This window comes from Micropterus dolomieu, linkage group LG17, assembly GCF_021292245.1.
Source record: "Micropterus dolomieu isolate WLL.071019.BEF.003 ecotype Adirondacks linkage group LG17, ASM2129224v1, whole genome shotgun sequence".
NCBI lineage: Eukaryota > Metazoa > Chordata > Actinopteri > Centrarchiformes > Centrarchidae > Micropterus > Micropterus dolomieu.
In genome coordinates, this window is record NC_060166.1 from 19856673 (window position 1) to 19881338 (window position 24666).

A 24666-nucleotide genomic window follows, 5' to 3' on the forward strand; every position below is an offset into this window, starting at 1 on the left:
AAGTGAGGCACTATGGTGCAATGCACTTCATCACCACCGGATGGCGCTGCCTTGTTGTGACCAAAATGTGTTGTAGCTGAAGGCCATTGAATCTGAATTATTGGACGTGAACTTCCAGCTATGTTGCAGTACCGTTTCACCACCACGGTGCTGCTGACCAAATAACACACTTTCCTGCCTTGAAATGTTGATTACAAAACATGCTTTTGTAGACATACACTACAGCAGCGTGCCTTACTCCTGGGAATTATAATAATAACAATAATAATATACGCAACGACATTCTGATATGAGAGTAATTTATCATTGGCACTAAAACATCGGACTCAATCAATAAAAACCACAAAGAACCAACATTTATGATCAACATTAACAGTGTATCAGTTAGACTTCCTTCAGCTACATCATCAGCAGACTAATAGTCGATTTGCACTAACGCTTAAAATAAAATATTCCATATTAATATCAGTCAAAATTAACAACAGAAACTAAGGCCATTCCGTCGCGAATGTACTGTTTTTCTTGTGCGGTCCGAAACATACTGATCTACATATTATTATGATGATTTGGCTGTTATTTAAGCCTGAATGTGGCTATTATTAAAGCCTGTTATGTTATCGGTTGCCCCCTCCTCTGTCCTTCCTTGCATCCCTGCATCCCTCCCTTCGTCTCTCCCTCCCGGCAGTGCATCCCCATCCCCCACACACTGTGACCGTCTCTTCGGGTGAAAGCTGTCTTCCCTGCGCCACTGGCCCGACAAAACGTTGTTGTAGCTGAGCCAGTCCGCACCGACCTGAGGCAGAGCAGACACACGGGAGAAAGCACGTACGCACATAGGAGAATCTTTTCTTGTTCGACAGAGTGACTTTGGTAAGTCTCTTCCTCTGTTTATTATGGAGGGCAGGAGTGTCCATGTGTCGACTTGCTAGTTGTTCGTTTTTTCTGTCTTTTTTTTCCCTCCGTATCCCTTCAATTGTCCTCCGCGGTGGCTACAGTGGAGGAACTAGCAAGCTAAGCTAAACGGGCTACTTCACATATAGCGGAATCTAACTGATACTAGCTAGTTGTCGCATCGGCACGGGTTTTAACGGTAGTGGTTTGCGGCCAGGTGGTAAAATTAGCAGCTGGTTTTCCCGGTGCAGTCCGGTCTGACCTTGTGTGGATGTTTTTTCTTTATCATTTGCTGATCTCTGCCCAGCTAGTTCGCTAATTAGCTATTTGAGTAGCGTGTGCCGAGGGATGCAGGGATGCTACGGTTAGCTGTTGTCTTTTCAGGCTAGCGGGCAAGCTAAGCTAACGTTAGTATTATGTGACCAGCATAGATTCTCGGATGTGTGCTTCTGAATGGTTCAGTAGTGGTGCTAACGGTGGCTAATCTGGTGATAATTGGCAAGATGGCATCGCGGAGTTGTTATCTAGAAATCGTTGGATTTTCAAAATGGTGTCTTAAGCTTGTTTGAGTGTGACCATTTTTGTCCAACCATGGCTGTTTTGGCGTTACTCGCTATCGCAGGAATGCTGTGCACTGCTAGTGCATGCCATACTCAGAAGTGGTGGTAAATACAAATGCCTGCGCAATGGGGGCTGTATCCTCCAGGCTATAGCCACCATTATGAGCAAAAACAATTGTATTTTTGGAATGGCACTAATTTGTTTTGTACTGCATTTGCGCTGTGTTTTGAAAATTGTCACAGAGTGTTGGCTTGAAATTAGGTGTAGCGTCTATTCTGCATACGTTACATTAAATGTCTGCACATATCGACATCTATGCACTTCACTTATGCTCATAATGAACATGTGGTTCCTTTTCGAGGTTCAGTTTGAGTTAACGTTTGATTAAACAATAATTGTTCCCTCAACAGAATTGGGAAAATTTTGATGTCTGTCTTTTTAGTTTACAAAGACATTTAATAAAAGAATAGAAAAGTAGCAAATCTAATTACACATAGCAAATATTGGTCATCTTTGCTTGATAAAGAGTTTAAATGATTATCAAAACTCTTGATTCATTTTCTTTAGGTCAGCACTAGCAGAGATGCCTCAGGGTATAACTGAACTCACTGTGACAACTCAGAATACAAAAACCAAATGCAGCCTCAGGATTACACAAAATGCTTAAGGCATAATTTACTTATTCTATTATCAGTGAAATGAATCCTGTTCGCAATCATCTTTTTTTGCGGGGGTAGTATTACCTGCTTAAGTCATTGACTATTAATCCCTATTAGTTGAGAAAGCCTTATCTGTCTAAAGAGATTTCTGAGATGCTACTGTTCGTGGCCCTCAGCAGAGTAACGCAGTGTAAGTAAACTGCACAGCTCAAATATTATTTTGCCGGGATGTGACAAAGTACACTATTCCATGTAAAATTTTTGCTGTTTGTAATTATAGGCTAACCTCTAGTAGGAATCCTTCCCTTCACTGGGCTGAACAACATGAGTCATATTGATTTTACCACAAATTATAAAGGCGTCTTCTTTAGAAGACTAGTGAGATCAAGAAGCATCTGGCTGAATTGCTTCCCCCTAGATGAAGGCATATTAAATGCAAGGACAATGGTCATCCTTGAGAAATTCAATCACAAATTACAGGACATTGGTGGCAGTAATTTAAAAAAAAACAAGTGACGCTGAACTGAGCTAAGCATCCATCACAGTCTTCAAAGTATTTGCTAGTTCATTTTCATCTTTAGTCAAAGTTGACCCCTGTCTGCTATGCTGAGTGGGTGGGGGGCATTTGGCATGCGTTGAGCGCAGTCTCATGTGTATGAATGGTGGGTTGTACAATGCGGCCGTAAAACTGTCAGACTAAAGAAAGCCGGAGTCACTTAATGTTACGAGAGTCAGTGGTTCTATAACAGACTGTTGTCTTTCTAGCAGTTCATTCACATGTGGTTTGAACCCCTTAATGAGTTGGTCATCAGGTCTGTGAACCAGATGCTTACAGATGGTAGCTTCCAGATTCACTATCTTGTGTGCAGCCCACAGTCCAACATTTTTTTTTTTTTGAGACCAGCAGATATAAACAATTGTGTGGTTAGACTAGCTGGAAAGTCAGTGATGTTTAACAACGAGGTGGCCATTTTTGAATACCACTGAATGTCATCATAGAAATCGTTTATCATTGCAGTTCATTACTAAAACTGGGGCTGTAACTGACGTTTTCTATTAATCTATCTAATTATTAAGATTAATCGTGTACTTTGTAAAACGTGACCGTCCAAGGTGAAGTGCTCACATTGCTTATTTTGTCCAACTAACAGTCTAAAACATTTACAATGATATGTAAAACAGATAAGCAGCAAATCCTAACATTAAGGAAGCTGGGACCAGTGAGTATTTGGAATTTTTGCTTGATAAATTAATTATTGATGAATTATCATTAGTTTCTAATAAATTTAAATAGTCAAATTTGGAGAAACATTTCTTGCCTCAGCTATCTTTTGTTTGAATTAACATATTGCTCCGTCCACTTGTATTGTGGAGTGTAAAGGGCACATTTACAGTGGTGGAAGATTCTGTACATACACTGCTATAAAGAAAGGGTGTTGTATTTTAATCAGTTCGTTCAATGATACATTCACGTAACCTGGTCAGTGACCTTTTCTCTGCATACCAACAATAAGAAGGTGAAACAACTACAAATGCTACATACAGCTGCTCCTTTGTCTTTGATGTAGTTTGGACATGTTGGAAGTAATTAATTGCAGCTTTAATGAAAAGGGCACAAATGTTAAACTAATGTAGTAATTAATTATTAATGTAGTAACTAACGTGATTAATTGGCTAACTGACTAACCATTGCATCTGTAATCTGATTACACTATGTTTGTGGATTGCAAATAATATCATTTGAGTACTCCATACTCTTTGTGGCTTAGGGAGAAGATGTCTGCGCTATAGTAGTAATTAAATTGTTTGCCAATGAATGCAAGGATATAGGTGGGCGTTTCCAACAGTTAGTTGGTGTATTGCTTTCAATTCAGGGCTCAGCTGCCTCAAATGAAATATTGAGTAAACCCTGTTATTACTGACAGACAAGGTTTGCAAGACATGCACAGTAAGAACCAGTAAACCTGATTTTTAATTTTGGTAAATGTTCTGATATCTATCTATTTAAGGCTTGCTGAAGTAGCATTGTGTTCTTACTCTTACTATGCTGACCAGCTCGGTGTATGGTAAGATGAACCTGTTGACATGTACCCTAACAGATTCCTGACGAGCATTGTCTGGATATATCATTGCTTGGTGATTGATTGTGCACATGTGTGAATGTATGCAGAGGCAAGGAGCATAAAGGACTAGGATAAAAGGTTGAACTGATCCCTGGAGGCAGTTGTAATGCATTCAGCTATCAGTCATACTGGGTTAGGGTTATTATTTTCATTTTGTTGTACAGTAGCAGTGTTCAAAATGAACATATGTAATGTTCTAGCCTAAGGGATAGTACCTGACATTCTTAAAAAGGCCAACGGGCATATTATAGTTGCTTACGTTTTTAGAGTGGTATAAAGCACTACCCCAACACAATGCAGAACGACAATGGAGGAGCTGTCATCAGCAAGGAAAAAAAGCAGACGAATCATGTAGAGCAACATGATGGCTTGCGTGACAGCTCAGTTTGGGGTCTTTCAGTAAAGTTTACATGTTACTGGCTGTGTTTGGTCCTGGATCACTGGGAGCGCCGTTGCCCGCTCGCCTGGCTCCGGGTCGTCTTCTATTTCTGGAGTCAGTCAGCTTACAGGACCGCAAAGTTAGCTCCACAACTAACTGAGCTCACTACCTGACGGCAGTTATGACCGGTTATGTGAAAAACTGAGTATAAATTCGACAGTAGGGCTGGACGATTTCACCTAAAAATCAAAATCACGATTAATTAAACATTTCAGTTTGATTACGATTATTGAACACTTTTTTTTTTTGTTGTTTGTTTTCTTTGTGCTCATTTCACTGACAAGGTTTGTACTGTAAATATACTCAACTATTAAAGCTGGGTTTATTTATTCACAGATTTCACAAATCCATGATCTAAATGTCAATTAATACTGTAATATTGACGTGCCCATTACAGAGACATGGTTCCCTTATTTTCGGCACATCGCTGCTGCTGAATTACGGCCGATGCTACTAAACTTTCACTCAGTTATTTAATATCAATGTGGAACAAATGATTTTGACCCGTACACTGTGTGAGCAAGGTAAATCACTCTTTGCTAGCTTCCTCTTCTCATTCGTCAAAGGACGTCTACATTACAGGTGCTGTTATAAGAGCAGCAGATTTAGGTCTTTTAACTGCAGTGTGACGTGTTTTGTGTAGCGAGTGAGTGGAGGAGCGAATGAGAGAGAGAAAACGGCAGAAAGTGACGCTGAAAGCGAGCGAGTAATAAGTTGTCAGTCTGGCAGTAAATTTACAGTATAGGTCACAGTGTGTCCGTTAACAACTGCTGGAAACTGAGGGCGGTTAGCGCTAACTGACATCTCCCTCTGCTTCAGACTTTGGTCTGAAAGCTGAGCAGGACTCGACGGGGCAGAGTCACGTGTCTACACACGCGTTGCTTAAAGGGGATGAACATGAACACACAATATTAGCAGGATTAAATAACCGAAATTACTGACATGGAGAAATTACGTGGGTTATAGGCTCTGAATATCCGTTTCGATTAGTTTTCAATTTAATGTCCAGCCTTATTCAACATGCGGAGAATTGTCTCAATTCTCTACATTGCACCTTTTTAAAGGGAAAGTATTATGATCATTTTTATTTCAGGGGTCTACTATAAAATGTTTACAAGCTTTAATGTTCATAAAACACATTATTTTTCTCATTGTCCGCGTCGTCTCGACGATCGATAACATTTGAAAAGTCAGCCGCACATATACAATTGAGCGGAGTGCTAAACCGGAAGTGAGCCTGCTTGTCCGGCAAAAGTCACCACAGTAGACACTGTAGCGCGGTGTAATTGCAGAATGACAAAGACACAAACGCACAAGTATAAATCCATAGACCCAAACATACACTCCACTTTTCGTTTGACTCCACAGTACAAAGCCCAGTTTGTTGCTAGGAGATGTAGCGGCATGAACAAAGTTCAACGATATGTGACAATAGAAGATGTGAAACATTAATCAAGTAATTCTCTCTGGTAAAAACAAAAACACCTAATAAACTATTAAAGTAATCATAGTATAGTAAATACTGTAGACACTCTCTCCTTGTGTTACCCTGAATGTACACATTAGTTACGCCAGATACTTAACGCAACGAGACAGCAACATGCATGGGACCCGGTCGCCTCGATGAAATGCAAAGATCAGAAATAAATGCAGGGGTTGCACTGCTGCATGAGATCTGAAAATACAAATGATACCCTGTTGTCTAATGTTGCATTCCTTCCACCACAGCAACCGCAGAAACACTTTATTTCTGACATTGTGGTCGCTGGCATTGCAGTCACTCACAGGCTGTACTTCGTGGGTGCTGGGCTGTGCTGAACCTCCTAAAAATGTGTTGGTTTTTTTTATAGATACATTCACATTCAAGTTTTGGAACTTGAACTATTGTTAATATGGACATCTAATATGATAACAGTATGTAAATGAGAGAACACCTTGACATCAGTCTACACATGTCTTGTATCAAATGTCGCTACTGCAAAAAGGTACTGTACATTTGTTTCTTGTATAGTATATGGAACCGGGACACAGTATTTTCTCACCCAAAAACCCTGCTGTGCAATCATCTGAGGACTAGCTTACAGCAGGGATGCTATTTGAATAGGTCTTACAGAAGACATTTTGACATGTGACAGTAAGAAAAGAAAGCACAAAAACAATAAAATGAACGATGGCTGAATTTCTTTTAGCAGCTTCAGACCAGCAACACCTGTGTTTTTCTGACTATGACAATTTGTTGAACCACAGCAATATTCTAATAATTATGACTGATTATTTAAGCAGCATTTGTTGGACAGAGGCGCAAACAAACTGCTAAAACCAGACCTGCTGTACTGTTGGCCTATGAAGTTGGTACAGCAAACAGCTCGCTGGCGAAAGCTTGAAAAATCTGCAGCCAATGACGCAATAGAAGAGAGATTTTGTGCAAAGAGACAGTAAATATTACTGGTTACTATTTTTAACTAGAATAATAGTCTTTTTTTTTCACTGTATTTGTCAAGGCATGTCTCCATTGCAGGCATTAATGCCGGTCTGCTGTTTAAATGTCCTGGAGGTATTGATTGTTTATAATTGGTTTAACTGCTAAGTCCTTGCTCACAAAGCTGTCTTGTCTTCTTTGTATGTGTGCATGTAAATTTGTGTATGTGTTGATGTGGCAGTTTGTAAGTAATCAATAAAATTGATGCACCTGTTTCAATAATTTGGAGCACCATTTGAGCTTATTGTTTGCAGCAGGTGTGCCTTGTATTTAAAACATACTCAAAGTTACTGGAACAGGCTAGGGATTAAGCAGTGTCATTTTTTATGGTTGTTACTTAAGTGATTGCACAGTGTGAGGATGCACTTACTATACTATACCACGTACTATACCATGTACGGGCATCATGCCACAGTCAGCTTTTTTCATTTGTAATTATGCTGCTTTGAATAGCTCCGCTACTATGGAGGCGATCAGCATGAGGTAAATTCATTTGCAGCTAAACTGTGCAAGAACAAGTCTCATGTATATTGTTGAGTTTTGGGTTTCTACATCTGGATGTGCGCTACTGTATGTTACTGTTAGTCTGTAAAATATCCCATTGGGAAGACTTGTAGAAGTTTTTGTAGTTGAGTTGAAGTAGTTGAGTATGAAGGTAAAATTCCAATGTGCCAAATTTCTGGCTTTTTTGAATTGATGAATTTCACTTTGGCTCATGGTGGCTAGACAAACTATTCTCTCCATTTGTCATCCATCCAACAGTTTTCATCAATACAAAGCTGTATCATAGCAAATTTGACAATATTACAGAACAAATTAATTTTTGCCATACAGTATTCCAGAGGTAGTTCTCTTGCATGTTGAACATTTTGTCTAAATCATGGTCATGACTAGGCACCAAGACTAAAATGTCCAATGTAAACAATCTCTAATTGACAGATTAGAAAATAAGTTGTTCCTTATCCTCAGTAAGACCTGTGGAGGGGAAAGCATTTTGATATCCTAAAAATGTCATCAGTCTGACAGCAGTGTCCACTCAAGGGAAAACAGTTATTCTGTTTATTTTAATGTAGCGCATCTTAAATGTGTGTTAGTAACCAAGGACCACAGCGGCAGTAGAAATCTCCATAAATGGATAATGTTGCAGGGTATTTATTTCACGGTTTAGGCGCACATTTCATTTTTCTTTAGCCCGGCACAATATTGTCACATAATCCAGGGATGCAGGCCCATGAGGTGTGTGTGACTGATGAGATGATTCTGTCAAGGAGAAGAGAAAGAAGCCAGCACAGAGAAAGGGGAAGATGCTGTCCCAAAGTGTATAGTGCTGTCCTAGATCTAAAATAGCCCAGGGCTGTTCGGAGCTTGTTCCTGCAGGGCAGGTCTGATTGTGTGGAAGGCACCAGGGATTTCTGATTCCATCACACTTTGAATGTTGTAGTAAGATGGGTTTGGTGTTAGACTTGGATTATGGATGTCAGTTTTGATTATGATAGGAGCCGCCAGTTAGTCTGTCCCTTAGGCCTGTGTTTTGTTAGATATCATTCTGCAATTAGGATTTCTATTCTCTTTTCTTCATCAGCTTTGTACTATGAGTGGTGGGATCCTGCATGAGCAAAAGATTTTTGTTTCCGGCCATGAGTGTCATAAAGAAATACTTCTGAAACTAAGTTTTCAGGGACTTTATTTTCATTATTAATAATCTGCCAGTTCTTTTCTTGCTTGGTTTGTTGTTTGGTCAATAAAATGCCAGGAAGTAATGAAAAATGCCGATGACTATTTCCCCAAACCCAAGGTGACATTTTTTTAATAGCTTGTTTTGTCCCACTTAACACTCCAAAACCAAAAGGTGTTTGATTATCATATAGACAAAAAACATTCATGTTTGAGAAGATAGAACCATGAATTAATAGCATTTTTGCTTTAAAAATATCTGAAATGATGAATGTTCCTTGAGAATTAATTCAACAAATAGGGAACGAGCCGCCCAATGTAGATATATTAAATGTGTGACTTATTTTCTAAGTGGGTATTTTTCAATATTAGTCAGTAAGGGGAAAAAAATACTGCATCACATTACACTCAGCTGTTTATTGTCTTATGGTTTTTCTGTCAGTTTCCTCCTTATATGACCCAAGTGAAAATACTGTCTTCTTAAGGATTAGAAAACAAAAAGCATTTCTATTCTCTCCTGCGCTGAAGTGTGATGACGCCCACCGGTTTTGATTTGTTGCTTAAAGAGTAGATGGCTGGTGAGGTATTATGTGGGAGGAAAGAGCTGGTGTGGGGGTTGTGGTGTATTGTACATGTTCTCCAGGAATGGTAGCTCTTTGTGTGTGAGAGAGAGCGAGAAAGACGTTTATTCTTTCACAATCCTTCCCTCCTCCTCCTTCCCCTCCCTTCATTATTACCTCTTCTGGTTCCACTAGGCTGCAGGAATTGCCCTTTATGGCGTGGAACATTTGTATTTTTAAAAAAAAAACATAGACAGATTAATTATGTGGGCATAAACTTTGAATATCTGAAACAAGGCAAGACGTGACTGTCACACAAACCTATCCCTGCTCTGTTAGCATGCAGGCTAACGAGCTGTGTTTTTTGTACTTAGGCCTTGAGGCTATAGCTTTTGAGTTCAGCCCAAATGAAGTCCCACTAATAGAGTTTAAGCTTAACAAAGTCCTAAAATGACCTCAGGTTAAGCCAGGCAGCAGGAAGGTCTCCTTAATAATGTCAGTCAGTAGTGAATGAATCCCTGATCTGTGTGTGTGTGTGTGTGTGTGTGTGAGGCAGAGAGCCAGCTCCCAATACAATTTGACGTCCGTGGTTGGGGGCTTGCAGTTACATCTGAAATTAGTAGTCAGTTGATTTATTTATTTATTCACATTTATCAAGCAAAAAAGCTGCCTCCACCTTCTGTAAAATGAGGATTTGTGCTTCGTTTGCTGTCATTTATGATATTTTTGGGTTCTGGACTGTCGGATAAAAGAAGCAATTTGAATAAGTCACTGTTGCCTAGTAAATTTTCTGCCATTTTATGTTTTAAGGAGAGAAGTGTGAAAAGACAAATAATTATATACAAAAAGCCGCAAACACACTGTCAAAGCAATGCAAGTGCATGCGTGTAAATTATAATGTAGCTGACAAACAAAGTCATAAAGGAGTACAAATCTAGATTCAAATCAACTGATTGTGACCACTTGGCCTTCACTGTCTACTGGTCACAAACAGCACTTGTGTACATCATCATGTACCTGCGGCTCCTTCACTTTCTCATAAAAGTATGTTTCAAGAAAAGACTTCACTGACTCAGCTGACCTGATTTCCAAATAACCATTCAGAAGATAATTATTAGTTATTAATCAAATAAAAAATACTTAACCTGTCCTGATGCTAAACATTTTACAATAAGCAATTATTAATTATATTTTGGGCTCCGGTAACTTATGATTGTCATTTTTCATTATTTTAGACATTTATTGACTAATTGAGTCTAGAGCTGGAATGACCTGCAGAGTAGTTGATCTACAACTATTGTGATTATTTAATTTAATCCACGCAATGCTTTCCTCACGGGGGTTTTCTCACTGGTCAACTGCCAAGTTTTCACACACACTGCGATAATGTGAAGAAACCTAACCCGTGATTACTACAGCTGTATGAACCCAAAGTAAACATTTTGCCGTGATTTAATTGCAATAAACGGGTCAACATGATGCCAAAATAACTACAACATGATTCAGATTTGTTAAACATGCTTTTAATTCATGCTTTGTCAGTTCGAACAAATGCTGATGGGCTATTGCGACACAGCGTCATGCAGCTTTCTCGTGCGAGTTTAAAATTTTCAACTCGAGTGAATGCCTTCGTGTTGCCGGCAGCGCCCTCTTCACCCCGCCCGTCAGGAAATCGCGTATGTGATTGCGCCACCCAAAACCCTCGCTTCGCCTTTGGCACAGTTAGTTTTTTAGGATTTGCTGCTTTTTTTTGTTTTGTGAGATGGTGAATTGAGAGATCTTTTTGGTTTTGGACTGTTGTTTGGACAAAACAAGACATTTGAAGGGTTCCAAGAAGTTAGGATTGTGAAAAATTACCATTTTCATTCATAGACAAATTAATAAATCGAGAGTAGTCAGCAGATTGTTGACACTCTAGATCAATCAGTTAATTGTAAAAATAATGCATTAAACAGAAATGATTGAATGATTATTTGCAGCCCTACACAGAAATGGGAACTTATATCAGCTTGCACTTCATTGTGAAAACACAACCTAAATCCTTGGCTCCAAGCGCCCAGCAGCAGCTTGCTGGTGTCAGTCTATAAGCAAGTGTGGATGTGTTTTTGACATTTTCAGGCAACCAACAGTATGGTGTCATTTTTAGTTCTTTTCTATGTGAATTATGCCCTAAGCAACCAAAATGCTTCCAAACTGTGGAGGCAATGTGTAGACTCGTCTCTGCCCCTTTTCACTCCTACAAATAAATGTACTGCATGTATCGCTTTGTCTCTGTATGGTGAATGTCCTCTGGAGACTGGCCTTTTACAATCATGGGTAGTGGTCTGTCGAAACGAAGGTCTTCTGGCTAGAAAGGGGCTTTATTTAGGAACCGAGATCCTGAATCGCCTCATCATCACCTCCCCCTAAAAACAAAGCGAGTTGTGGTTAGGCACTCCTACTTATCACGCCTTACCCATTCACTTTCGGTCACCTTTGCCTACACGCACACAAATGGCAAATGGTCTTATGATCTAATGATAGGTCTTCACCTAAATTATGTCAATGATGGTGGGTTTTAAAAATATAGCAAAAAAACTTTTTATAGTCATGCTTGTGGCATGAGCTTTGGGGATGGCAATCAGTCTGTCGATCCACCGCTTTGGTCCAGACTCAAACATCTTTGTAATCTTAACTATTGGATGGATTGCCATGAATGCTTTTGCAGAGATTCATGGTCCCCTGACTTACCTTGCACGACCAGCAGGTTCACATTTGTGGTTTTAAGTGAAATGTTTTGACAGCTATTGGATGGTTTGCTATGAAACTTGGTGCAGACATTCATGTTCCCGTCAACATGTATCAAAGTAACTTTGGTGATCCCTCAATAAATCTAGCATCATCATTTTTTTTCAAATTTTAATTTATTCAACACTGTATATGAATAAATGCTGACATTCCCATCAGCATAATCTGTACTTTGTGTTTAGTGCCAAAGAGCAATTGTTAGCATGTTAACGAGCAAAACTAAGACTGTGAACATGTCAGACATTATACCTTCTAAACAGCATGTTAGCGTTTTGGTGTGTTGGCATGCTCACGTTTGCCTCCAAGTCGATTTCCGCAAGGACCGTAATGCAAAAAAACAAGACTATGTTGAATTTGAAATTTAATCTATTTATAATCAAACGTTTGCCGTGAGAGACCGTGATTAACTGAGGTGGAGAAATATAATGATAAATTGAACAAAGAAGAGCAGCAGAGAGGAATGAAAGGTGGGAGGCAAATGAGCTCTAGATGAAGGAATTTAAGCGTAGGAGATATAGTAATTTAATGCGGAGCATAGTGCGAGATGTTTTTAGCGATAGGTTAATCAATTCCCCAGGGACATTCCTTTGTTATGAATATGAGAAAAGATCAACAGGGGTTGGCTGTGGCTCGGAGTTAGAGCAGGTTGGCCGTTAATCGGAAGGTTGACGGTTCAAGCCCCGGCTCCTCCAGGCTGCACGTCGAAGATACTGAACCTCGAATTGCCCCGGTGTTCCACCAGTGTATGAATGTATGTGAAATGTCAGTTTCTGTTTGAACACTTAGGCTCAGTGGATGAATTGTGCGATGTAGTGTAAAAGCACTTTGAGTGGTCGAAAAGACTAGAAAGGCGCTATACAAATACGGAACATTTACATCACCACTCTTGATATTCTTACACACCCACAAACGTACATTTTTTTTTTTTTTTTTTTTGTAAATTTTTGGGGGGGTGCATATGTGGGTTTCAAGGAATTCAACTCAAAACAACTCAAAAGCAACTGCACCCATGCATTTGTGCACCATTCAGTTGTCAAGTGTCCTTGGGCGGTTTGACGTCAGTGTCCCTGGACGAAGCGCTGAAATGCTTCCTTGCCTAATTTGAAGTGTCACTTGGTGCTGTTTGGCATCGCCACAGTGCAGTGTATGCCCAGGAATTATGACAGTGAAGCTACAATCATCTAAGGGATTTTGTTAACTGGCCATGAAGCACAAGCCCAGGATGGATCGGTCAGATTTAAGTTGGAAATGTGCGTTTTACAATCCATTTCACAAATATACATATCTACAGGAAGCAGAATTTGGGGAAATGAGTTTTGACAGTCTGTACATGGTGAATGGGTGGGTGATGTGCCGTGCGCAGAGAGCTTGCCACAACATATTTTACGCAGTCTTCTACACAGCGCACGACAGAACAACACACAAAAACCAGAACGAACTGGCCCGAGCATTACATCACATACCCGGGCCCCATTGCTCTCAGAAACAGGGGGTGAAAAACAACACAAGATACAGATGAACTCAAACGCTGCTCACACATACACACGCTCTCTTTCCTCTTTATTTATTCCGCACCTGTCCCGCTCTGTGTTTGTGCAATGCTCTTGTGGTTCTGGCTCATGCGCACACTGGATCATGCTTACTCATGGCTTGGTGCAAGACTCGGCCTAGCTATATTTTGTTCTCCTGGGGGTTTTTTTGCTCTCAGTCACTCTCCTTCACTGGGTGTTTTGTGCTTTTTTCATTTGGCTGTCTCAATGTTTGCTTTGCTGCTTGTATTGAATGCTCCGTACAGCACATCACATATAAATATATATATACACACACACACACTCATACTCATGCCTCACTTTCTCTTGGACGTACACACATCATATAGGATCTACGTACACAAGAAGGAATAAAATACCTCAAGGCTTTTTTATCCACCAGTACAGCTAAAACCGCTTGTTGTCTCTACACACATATAAACAACTGCTGGTGTAAAAGATTTTGTGCACAAAATAGAGGCAAAGACGGTCTGTTTCTCTCTCTAAATAGTTTTATCCATGCACTGTTTTGTATTTAGAACTGTTATTAATGCATTTATTGATGGCTAAAGACACGGCAGGTACCACGACCACTCACTCAAACACCCCCCTCTCCCCCTTGCTGCTGTCACTAATCATTTGCTGTTGCACTGGTGCTTGCTTTTTGCTGTTTGTTTTTTTTTTTTTGTTTTTCTTTCTTTCATTTATTTTTGCCTTTTCCTGTGTTCGTTGTAATCATGACCTCTCGCTGTTTTAATTTCAGATTTGCATATCCACTTCCACTCCTTCCTCATTTGCATACAGCAAGAATGGCGAGCGGGCATCCCACAGACAAATTCAGTTTCATGTATCAACCAGACACGCACAAGAGGTACGGGACACGCATGCACACACACTCACACTCACTCACACACACACACACACACACACACACACACACACGTGTACACAATTTCCCATGCCCGTGTCCAGGTAAGAAGGTTTGAAATAACCGAGGAGGTCTTTTCGTCTACACTGAGACCCGTGGGGAAAGTTGCCTTATGGGAGATATCACATAAATGGCTCTGTTATTAGGCACCTTCACACCCAGCCATTTCCAGCACCTTAACGTTTTTAGCGGCCACTCCTCCATTCAGTCCTGTAGTGGAAACCAAGCTGGTAGAGCTTGCCCTGCCGTTATTGGTGCGGTAAATAAGGCAGATGTACAGCAATTGGCTGGCTTTATTTAATGCCACACAGGAAACCAAACCATTATTTTCAGAGGATCCATGCCTCCTTGTTTTTTATCCCAGCACTCTGTGTTTTTAAATACATGCTTATGTTGAGCCTACTTGAGGGTGAGAATTTTTTTTTTCGCATGCTGGCAAAATGCTTCAGCTGGATGTCTCCTTAAGAACCAGAGTTTGGGAATAATGCGTGATAAGTGCTGTCTTGATAATCGTAACAATTTTCTTTCCAGTTCACATGGCTTATGTCTCTCTGTCTTCTCTTATCCCTCCCCCTGCCCTCTCTGCCACACTTTCTATTTCTCTCTTCCTCAGTAAGAACAGGTTAGCTTCAGCTATGAATCCAGTCTACAGCCCCGTTCAGCCTGGCACCCCATATGGAAACCCTAAGAACATGGCCTTTACAGGTAAGGCTAACACGTTATTACCCTCTATACCTATATAAACATGATTTTAAAGATGGCTGCAAGTAATAAACACGGCTGAATCTTTAGTCAGTGGATACTTAACTGGGTTTGTAGTAGCTTATTTCACTTTCTTAAAGTTTAAAAAATGTTGTTCAGGTAGGAAAATATCAAAGAGCGTTATGGTTTTAGCTTTCTTTCATGCATCCAGCTCTTCTGGCATTTGCTTACTTGCCCCATCTTAGCGCTACTCCGTTGCCACCCTGTTGTTCACAATTAGAATTTTATTTTCCTATAACCCATTGGTAACGGATGTTAAATCCAACGCAAATGTCAACTGCCCTACCTTTAGAACCCAATGAGCACATCACAAACTCAGAGGAATATACAAGTAGTGCTGCACTATCAGACTCTACAGTAACAAATGTGCTAAATGTACATTATTCTTGTGCACATTTAGCGTACAAGATACAAAATGTGTTGGTATTGTGTTTTTAAATTGATAGCACCATCATACCCAGAAATTGTGGGAGGACCTCAGACTATGTCTTGTGACCTATAAAATGTGTAAGAAATGTCCTTAGTGAGCATTTGAACAGAGCATTTAGATTTTAAGCCTAACAAACAACATATGGTGCTTCAGTATAGAAGAGTTCAGGACACCTTTTCTCGACTGGGGTGAGAACGTAAATCTCCCACTGAGGAAGCAAGCAAGTAATTGTAATTAACATCGTGGAGCTTTTAATTTTACACCAGCACAGGCTTTCAGTGTGGCAGGTGAAGAACAGGTTAAGATCAAGTAGATGGAAGGAACATTGGTCAAAAAAAAAGCCATCAGCAGGCACTTGAGTTCGGACAAAGAGCTAGCCAGTCTCTTCTGAAGAACAGTGTCATGTGGCAGATATAGAGGTTGTGGGTCGTTGTGAACATTCGCTGTTTGCAGAAGACACCATTTGAGAAGAACAACAGCTCCCTTTTTTAACATTAAGTTGAACATTGTGAACAGACACATAATTGAGACAAAGCCAGAGAAAAGCTTGTGTGCATTTCACACATCAGCTACACATTTTGACATCCAAGTCAGCTGGTTAGATTTGTTCCGCCACACTGTATTATGCTGCAAAAGACAATTAACTTTCATCTTTTTTAACCTGATGCAGAAGCATGAAGCTGGGATAATTTGACGGCTCCATGATGTCATTTTACCAGCTACTCTGTGCTTTTGTTGATATGTTCCTCACTCTTCACACTCGGTTCCCTTCTCTCCATCTCTTTGAATATGCTGTAGGGTTTGTTTGTTTTCCAGAAGAACTGCTGGTCAAAGGTGACTACATAATCTAAACATTCATCATTCCTGCATTCACCACCAAGTTTGCACATGTATTTTAACAAGTATATTTGATGCAGTAAAATGAGAGTATGGGTGTAGCTTACAGTGATGTGCTTTCACTCTCTGTTTAGTTTACATTTGCATGTAAACTAGAAGGACTATACATGTGACAAAATCTGAGAAACGGCATGTTTTTCAGGGATTATTTCCTGGCAGGGACTTATCCTTTTCCCCTGAGTGTCAGTTAGTAAGCAGTCCATGTCGCGTGTGTCCGTTGATGTGAAAACATGCACACAGACTGATTTAAATGATGAAATGGCCCATGAAGGTTGATTTTCATGTGCAAATCTGACCGATGCTAAATGACCTCTTCTGAATATAAGAAAATGAACCCCGATTATATCTTAACTGCACTCATGGATAGCAGCAGGCACAACCAGGAATAATGTAACAGAGAGAGAGCTGTAGTAAAATATCGTTGTTGTATATTCAGTTTTAGTTTGAATTTAGACAAATTCAGTGAGTTTTAACAAAATGTGCTTCAGGAACAGGCTGTTTTACTTGGTTTGTTCACATATTTCAGTATATCTCAATATTGAGTAAAATTATATTTTTCATAGTTTTCACGTAACGTCACATTCCAATGAAAACGCTCCCTTTGAGGGCAAAAAGATATGCAACCAATATGCAAGTGATACACTGTTACTTTGAGTTTGTTACTTTTTGCGTTGCCAAAATGCTGGATGATTGTTGTGCTTTCGGATTTACTAATCGAGGAGACAAGCCTGGGCTGTGTTAGGTGAGGGATTTACCCAGAAGGTAAAATTAAACATTAGCGCAGTCTGAGCGGTGGCAGGGACTGGGCGGTTTTTAACGGTAGAAATGCAGCAGCGTATGCTGTAACGTTATCAATCGGATATGCCCAACACTTGTAATATCTTTCTTTTTCTTGTAAGTTGAAAGGTGATCCAAATAAAATTTTTACTGATTTTGCGGCGTCTCTACGGGGAAGTCGCGGTGTGAGCCGCTATGTTGGGCTGTTGTTTTGCCCTCCAGGTCACCGCATATGTCGCGTGACTGAAAAATATGAATTGGGTTTCTTTGTAAACTGGGTCTAGGAGTAATAGACTCTCTCCAACCAGATACTCATTCTGTATCTTTTTCATGGTTCTGTAGACTCAACCAGGTGTGAATACAGTAGTTACAAGCTAGCTGGCAACATTACCCATGGTGAACTGTCACCCCAAGTTCACCTGTTAAACTCACCAATCTTGCAACACTAATTTAAGATGTTAAATGCTACTCCGGTCAACTTGTGAGATAAATGTGAAAAAATGCTGCAGGATGTTATCATATGTGAAACAAACACAACTTGACTTCTTATATAAATAAGCTAACAATGACATTTTGTGAGGTAAGGATACGTACAAACGTTTGCTAGGTGTTATTTCATTTATGTAGTATTGACATTTTTCTTTGTCAATAAGTAAGCATTGTCAAAATGCAAATGTTTTCACTTCTAAGGAGCAGTAGTCATAATTGCCCCTCACTTTAGCTATTTAGTATCAAACCTAGACATCTTGTTAATCACTGTTTTTTAGGACTGTAACAACATCTGGTGTGCTGTTGTATAATTTAATGGCTTTGGATCAGTGCTATGATAGATTGAACAAGCCACCAGACATTTTGTTCAAAATCTTTTGAACCATGCAGTGCTGCAGCTGTTCAACTAAGATGATACTTAAGTGTTTTTTTTCCAATTGAGAAATCACTAGATGAGTTAATGTTAAAGACTCAGCTGTCTCATTCGCAAGTCACAAACATTATACTTAGGGCTGCAGCTTATTCCTGCCATGATCAAAAAACAAAGTCCAATAAGCTAAAGATATTCAATTTACAATTATATAAAACGGATAAAAACAGCAATTGCCAACTAATTCTCTGTTTGACCATTCAATTGTAATATAAATATCACCAATAACACAGTGAATTTATAGAGATACAGATTATTTAACCATCACAGCCCGCAGACTCTGCTGCAGTGTAGATTGATGCGGACATTTATTAGACCTGTTCCATCTGACTGCGGCTCAACCTTCAGCAGCAGCCAAAGCTAGATATAGCAACGGCGCAAAGCTACAGAACAGTCTGTGAGATTGACTGCCAATAATAGCGAGCAGTGAGCAGCACCTCTCTCACTTACATACTGTCTCTTAACTCTCCTGCTTTTCTCTTCTCTTCCTCCCTCTTTGTCTCGCTCTGTCGAACTTGCACCTTTTTTTTTTTTTTAATCAGTGAAAGCTTTCTCTCAGGTCAAAATCTGCTTTGTTTGCAAGATGTGTAATTGGTGACGCACAAGAGTGTGGTGTGTGTGCGGGCCCCCCCCCCCCCCATGCACGTGTCTGCGTGCATTGCTAATGTTTCTGAATTTATCTCCTCCCCCACCATATTGGCAGGTGTGTCTCGTCTGTATGTAAGACGCATTCAGCCGACTGAGTTATTGGTGCAGACATTTTTTTTTAATGAGCGCCATCTGTGCACATCCTGCTCCAAACCAAATACTGCCCTACGTGTGTGTGTGTGTGTGTGTGTGCGTGTCTTTGTTGTGTGTGGCCCTCTCTTTGATAAACTATGGTTTCTTATATTTTCTCTCTCGTCTGTGATGTCCTACAGGCTATCCAGGAGGGTATCCTGCCGCAGCTCCCACCTATACACCCAACCTTTATCAAACAGGCAGTCCTGGGTATCCACCAGGTGAGTACCAACACACACACACACACACACAGACCATTTGATGACTTTGTGTATATTTAACAAGGTAATGTCTTGCTTTTAAAATTGCTGTAGGTTTACTCAAATATCTTGGGGTATTAATTAGTGGGATGTTTGTCATTTTTCAAGGAAAACAAATCTGGGATAAACACCACAAAGATGGCAGAGTGGAGAGACATTGAAGTTTTATGGGGGGCACATACAGCACAATTACAACATAAGGAAAGAATTATACAGCAATAACAAATGTTGCGGTCAGAGCCAAAAATTTTTATTGTGTGGCTCCCATTGAGAAAGAAATTATTTTTCATGAGCCAATAGCTAAAGACAACAATAATATAACCATCATCAAGTTTAGTAGGGATTTACTTCAGATTCTACCTCCAGTAAGAAATTATTAATTGGGAATGTGAGGCCAGAGCTGATCACAAAGTCTGCTGAAATACTTACTAGTATATAATACTATTTTTTTGAAATAACGATGTAAAAAGTGAAGAACCTTCAACAACCAATTTATCATGAATACTTTTTAGAAATATGTCAATCTTGCTTTTGAGTAATCATTCAATTCACACAGTAATGTGTTGATGTGAAATTAAAGTTAGTGTTTATATTAAGGCTGGGATAAGGTTTAATGTGCTGAATAAATTACGCACTGATGGAAATTTCAAAGTCCAGTGATCTGTTATTGCTGCGGCACTATAGAGCTGCACTGAATTTATGTGTTTATTATGCACACGCAACCTAAAAAATAATTATTTATTTTGCCACATTTTTAATAATTGTCTGAGTTAGTTCTGATTCACACTTTGTTGTGAATAAATGGCTGCCTAGAAAATTGATGTAATACCACAGTCACTCGTGCTTTAAAATGTGTTTCATCATTTCAGTTTATTTTGAGCAATCAGAAAGTCCTTTAGAGTGGTGATCCCAGCCTTAAGGGCATGGATGGTGAAGGAATGGGAAGCTAGCCAGTAACAGCTGCCGGTGGCCTTATAGCAGCAGATACGTACTCTGCTGGGGTTCAATGTCTGGTCCCCATAGCAGATGGGAATAACAGTTGTCTCACTGCTTTCCAGATATGGTGTGTCTGTAAAGATGTAGATAGTTTAGTGTGACTTTAACTTTTCAGCCTAGAAACCCAGACTGGGTCCAGTACGATACGAGATCTTCCAGAAACATTGGAATGACCCAGTGTGGATTCACCCCTTATTCATACAATGCTGGAATTTTATTTAATTTTTTTGGACTATACAGTTATTTGCTTTATTAGTTATTTTCAAATTCATTACTTTAGAGATGATTTGTAGGTGCTTCCAGACAGAGGGATCGTGTATTAAAAAAAAAAAAGTAGTAAAAACCATGAAAAGAACAATGAAGAGTGTGTGTTTGAGAATCTCTGAAAACTGATAAATGTCTGTTTTGCAGACATTAGGGAGGTTATCATCTAAATAAATAACATTTGTAGTATTAATTACTATGAATAGATAAGATAGCCTTTTCCAAACATGGGGGGCAAATACCCACTTGAATCATTTGCTATTCTCTTGAATTTGAAGTGTCTTACCCAGACAGGATGGATTTTTAGATTTCATCTGATGCTTTTGAAGCCCTTCTCCTCTCGTCCCCTCCCCCACTTTGGTTTTTATCTTTTGGAAGTCTAACAAAATAGCAGGTACGCTTTGGCAAAGCTCGCCCTGCTTTTGTTCCAACAAAAGACGTGAACCTTATTATTGAGGCCGCTGTTTGAATCAGCAGCGGCACAGATTTCTTTCTATGCATTCCTCAGTGCTTAATGTGTGGTGAAGTCTTTAGATTTTGTGTCCTAGACAAACATCAACCTGCAGACAAGCCAGCTGTGGTCTGATTACAGACGTGTCTTGGTCAATGTCATTATTTCTTAAGACCACTGAATAGACAAACTGTTTCCTATCAGCAGGGCTTTTGTGTAATTGTCACACACCATTGTTCTCTAATGTCCTGTATCCATGTTAGAGAAAAGAATGTGTGTGAGGATATGCACACACACAGACACACACGCGCTTTTAGACACACACAGCAGCTCCAGCATCTCTTTGTTCCCTTGTCCTTGTGCAAGAGAAGCGCTTTCATAAGCTCAGCAGCAGCAACTAGCTAGTAGCATGTTTGACCTTCAGGCTCCTCCGAGTGGCAGTTCAGAGCTACTGCACCCCACAGAGCAGAGGCCACTTAATAGCAGACATGAATGCAGTGTTCTGAACCAGATGCCCTTACTTCGCCCTGTAGATCTCACGCGTTTCAACTCTTTGATGTAGTCTCAGTTAGAACATGCTAGATGGGTTTTTTCCCCCTGTGCCACTAAGGTTGGTATGTGGCTTGACTATATATGGTCTGGGAAAAGTTGAATATGCTCCATAGGCATGGACTCCACAAATGCTCTCTTTAGCAGTAAACAACACAAATGCTCTCTTTAGCAGTAAACAACACAAATGCTACAACTATCGTGTATACTGAGTATGTGTATAAATGAGGCTTTTTAAGACTCATAAACCCCTTGGCTGTATTGTTTTGAGACCTAAGACCCATAAAAAGAAAGCACCAGACCCCCATCTGGTGGATTTTGTAGGAAATGCAAAAACTAGAACAAACATTTGAATGGGGCTACAACTATTGTTTATTGTCATTATCTATTCATCTCCCAGTTAGTTTCTCCAGAGGTCTAAAATGCATCAGAAAATGGTGAAAATGCCTTTTTTTAATGCCAATAAATTGTCGGAAACAATATTATATTTCCCATAATACAAGGAACTGCAGCCAACACTCCCATTTAGCAGCCGGCATTCATTAGCAGCTAGAGACAAATGTTTTCCCCAGGAGTTGGTTGAGAGTGAAATATCTGCTTAAAATGTAATGTCAGTTTTGTGTTCACAGCTTGTTGCACTGTGGCCAAAAACATCAGTTTGTGACAAGCCGGTTTAAGAAAACAAAAATGAAAAAAGTAATGGATTGCTCTGATCTAACACATGTCTAAGTCCTCCCTCCTTTCTCTCCTCTTTTTTCTTTTGACTGTTTTTAGGATATACTTCAGCAGGCACCCCATACAAAGTTCCCCCCACTCAGTCAAATGGCGCTCCCCCTCCCTACACCCCGACCCCCACCCCATACCCAACAGCTATGTACCCCATCCGCAGTGCCTACCCTCAGCAGAACCTGTACGCACAGGTAAGATATTGATTTGACAACATTAGTGCAGACGCTCTGCACTCTGCTACTGAAAAATGTCGATCAGATTCATTGTATCACATCTGTTCGGTTGGCCGTGCCATTTAACTTAATCACTTAAGTAAATATGCTCACATTGTTTAGTTGGTTGAATACATTACGCCACAGCATATTGATACAATAGGGTGAAGCAATTTTACAAATGCAACACCAAATGGCCCATTATCTGTGCAGCAGCACTGTGGTTTAATTAAGAATGTAGAATTCTTTGAATTTAACTGATGGGTTGTTTTGTGTTGCTTGTTTCAATGTTAATTTGATTCATACAATGACTCAATTTGACTAAGAGTCTCGAGGAGCTGCAGAAACTAAACTCCCAAACAGAATTGGGGCCTGAAAATCCATTTGAACACATTCTTGCTTCCAGAGAAAAACCCTGGAGATTGGGCAAATTAGACTGACAACCTATTAAAAAGCACCAGCTTTGTTTGAGATTCAGTTGAGCAAGACAAGTCGACAATAGAGCCATCAATTTGTTCTTTTGTAATTTGGTGCTGTGGGTCTTTTTTTAATGGTAAAGTGGATGTTTTTGAAAAGTGCGGAAACAGGAAGAGAAATGGTTAATGAGAGAGAGTAATGTAGTATCTGTAAAGTGATTTCTGCCTACTTCTCTTGTTCCTGCAGTGGGAAATGAGTATAGTTAAACCTTCTTAGACATCCTTGAAATAAAATAAACATTTGAAAAAATTTTATAATTAGCTTTTATACAGACAGACGCACTGAGCCTCACCAGCCGTTTCCTTTGTTAATCATGACAGGGAGCATACTATACCCAGCCAGTGTATGCGGCTCAGCCACATGTGATCCATCACACCACCGTGGTGCAGCCTAACAGCATCCCCTCCACAGCCCTCTACCCTGCCCCCGTCCCTGTACCTGCTCCGCGCAACAATGGCATGGCTGCCATGGGGATGGTAGCTGGGACAACCATGGCCATGAGCGCAGGTAAGAGCAGAACCACTGACTCAAAAATTGTTTATTTTTGATTTTCAGCCATGACACGTTGGCTAAAGGCAGTGACGTCTTGACTGTTCTCTCACAACTGTAATCTGTGGTTTTAGGGCATTTATTTATGCAGGAGATTGTTTTCTTGCACTTGCACAGACATGTTTTTTTAATCTTGTTTACTGTGTGTGTGTGTCCTTGTTTTGGCTTGCATATTTCATAGATTTGATGCGCTTGACAGGGTCAGGGCTGTATATCACAAAACATCAGGGTATAAATTACAGTTAAGACGATTAACTGGTCAGGTGATCGACAGAAAAATCATTGGCAACTGTTGTGATCACTAATTAATAATTTTTAAGCAAATGATCTTTGGTTCCAGGATCTCAAATATGAATATATGCTGGTTTTCTTCATCTTCCATGATGGTCTTGTGGATATGTTTGGGTTTTGGAGTGTTGGTCGGCCAAAACATTTTAAGCTGTCATCATGGGCTCTGGTTAGTTGCAGCCGTAGTTTATATTTATTTCTTACATTCGTTCAGTTATTTAGTTGGCATCCTTCAGGGTTACACGGTAGGTAAATAAGTGTTTTATAATAATAAGTAGTCACAGCTGCTAAGATGCTTAACAAAAACAGGGGGAAATATGGCAAAATGCTTGAATGATCTACAATAATAGCATGGAACATTTTCATTATATCAAAATGCTGACATAACATGCAAGTCATGTACAACTACAGCAACTTAATAACAGAAGAGAAGGGACAAACCAAGCCTTCATAGCTGTTGAGCAGATGGATTCATAAATGACTCATGAATGGTGTCGTTAAATTCCTGTAGGGACCTTGCTGACAACGCCCCAGCACGCCCAGATTGGAGGACACCCAGTTACTGTGCCAACCTACAGGCCCCAAGGGACACCTGGGTACAGCTACGTACCGCCTCACTGGTAGAGCCCACCCATCATGTGAGTGTCTGCCCTCCTCTTCTCCCCCCACTCCCCACCTCTTTTCCTCGGAGGTCAG

The 24666-nt window shown here is 40.0% G+C and overlaps 1 protein-coding gene across 4 annotated transcripts in view; it reads left to right on the forward strand.

Moving 5' to 3' along the window:
- Positions 1 to 637: 637 nt before the first annotated feature.
- The window catches only part of fam168a (family with sequence similarity 168 member A), a 29569-nt gene continuing 5540 nt past the window's right edge, over positions 638 to 24666 (forward strand). Inside the window, exons 1-8 of one of the 4 annotated variants that reach the window (XM_046073710.1) lie at positions 640 to 870; positions 14466 to 14573; positions 15244 to 15335; positions 16621 to 16656; positions 19336 to 19416; positions 22490 to 22635; positions 23454 to 23640; positions 24482 to 24608. In XM_046073710.1, coding sequence (XP_045929666.1) covers positions 14512 to 14573; positions 15244 to 15335; positions 16621 to 16656; positions 19336 to 19416; positions 22490 to 22635; positions 23454 to 23640; positions 24482 to 24594 — 717 coding nt within the window. In that variant the 5' untranslated portion in view covers positions 640 to 870; positions 14466 to 14511 and the 3' untranslated portion in view covers positions 24595 to 24608. Of the gene's footprint in view, positions 871 to 14465; positions 14574 to 15243; positions 15336 to 16620; positions 16657 to 19335; positions 19417 to 22489; positions 22636 to 23453; positions 23641 to 24481; positions 24609 to 24666 lie in introns of all 4 variants that reach the window. The other 3 variants (XM_046073713.1, XM_046073711.1, XM_046073714.1) reach the window with 3 other exon arrangements.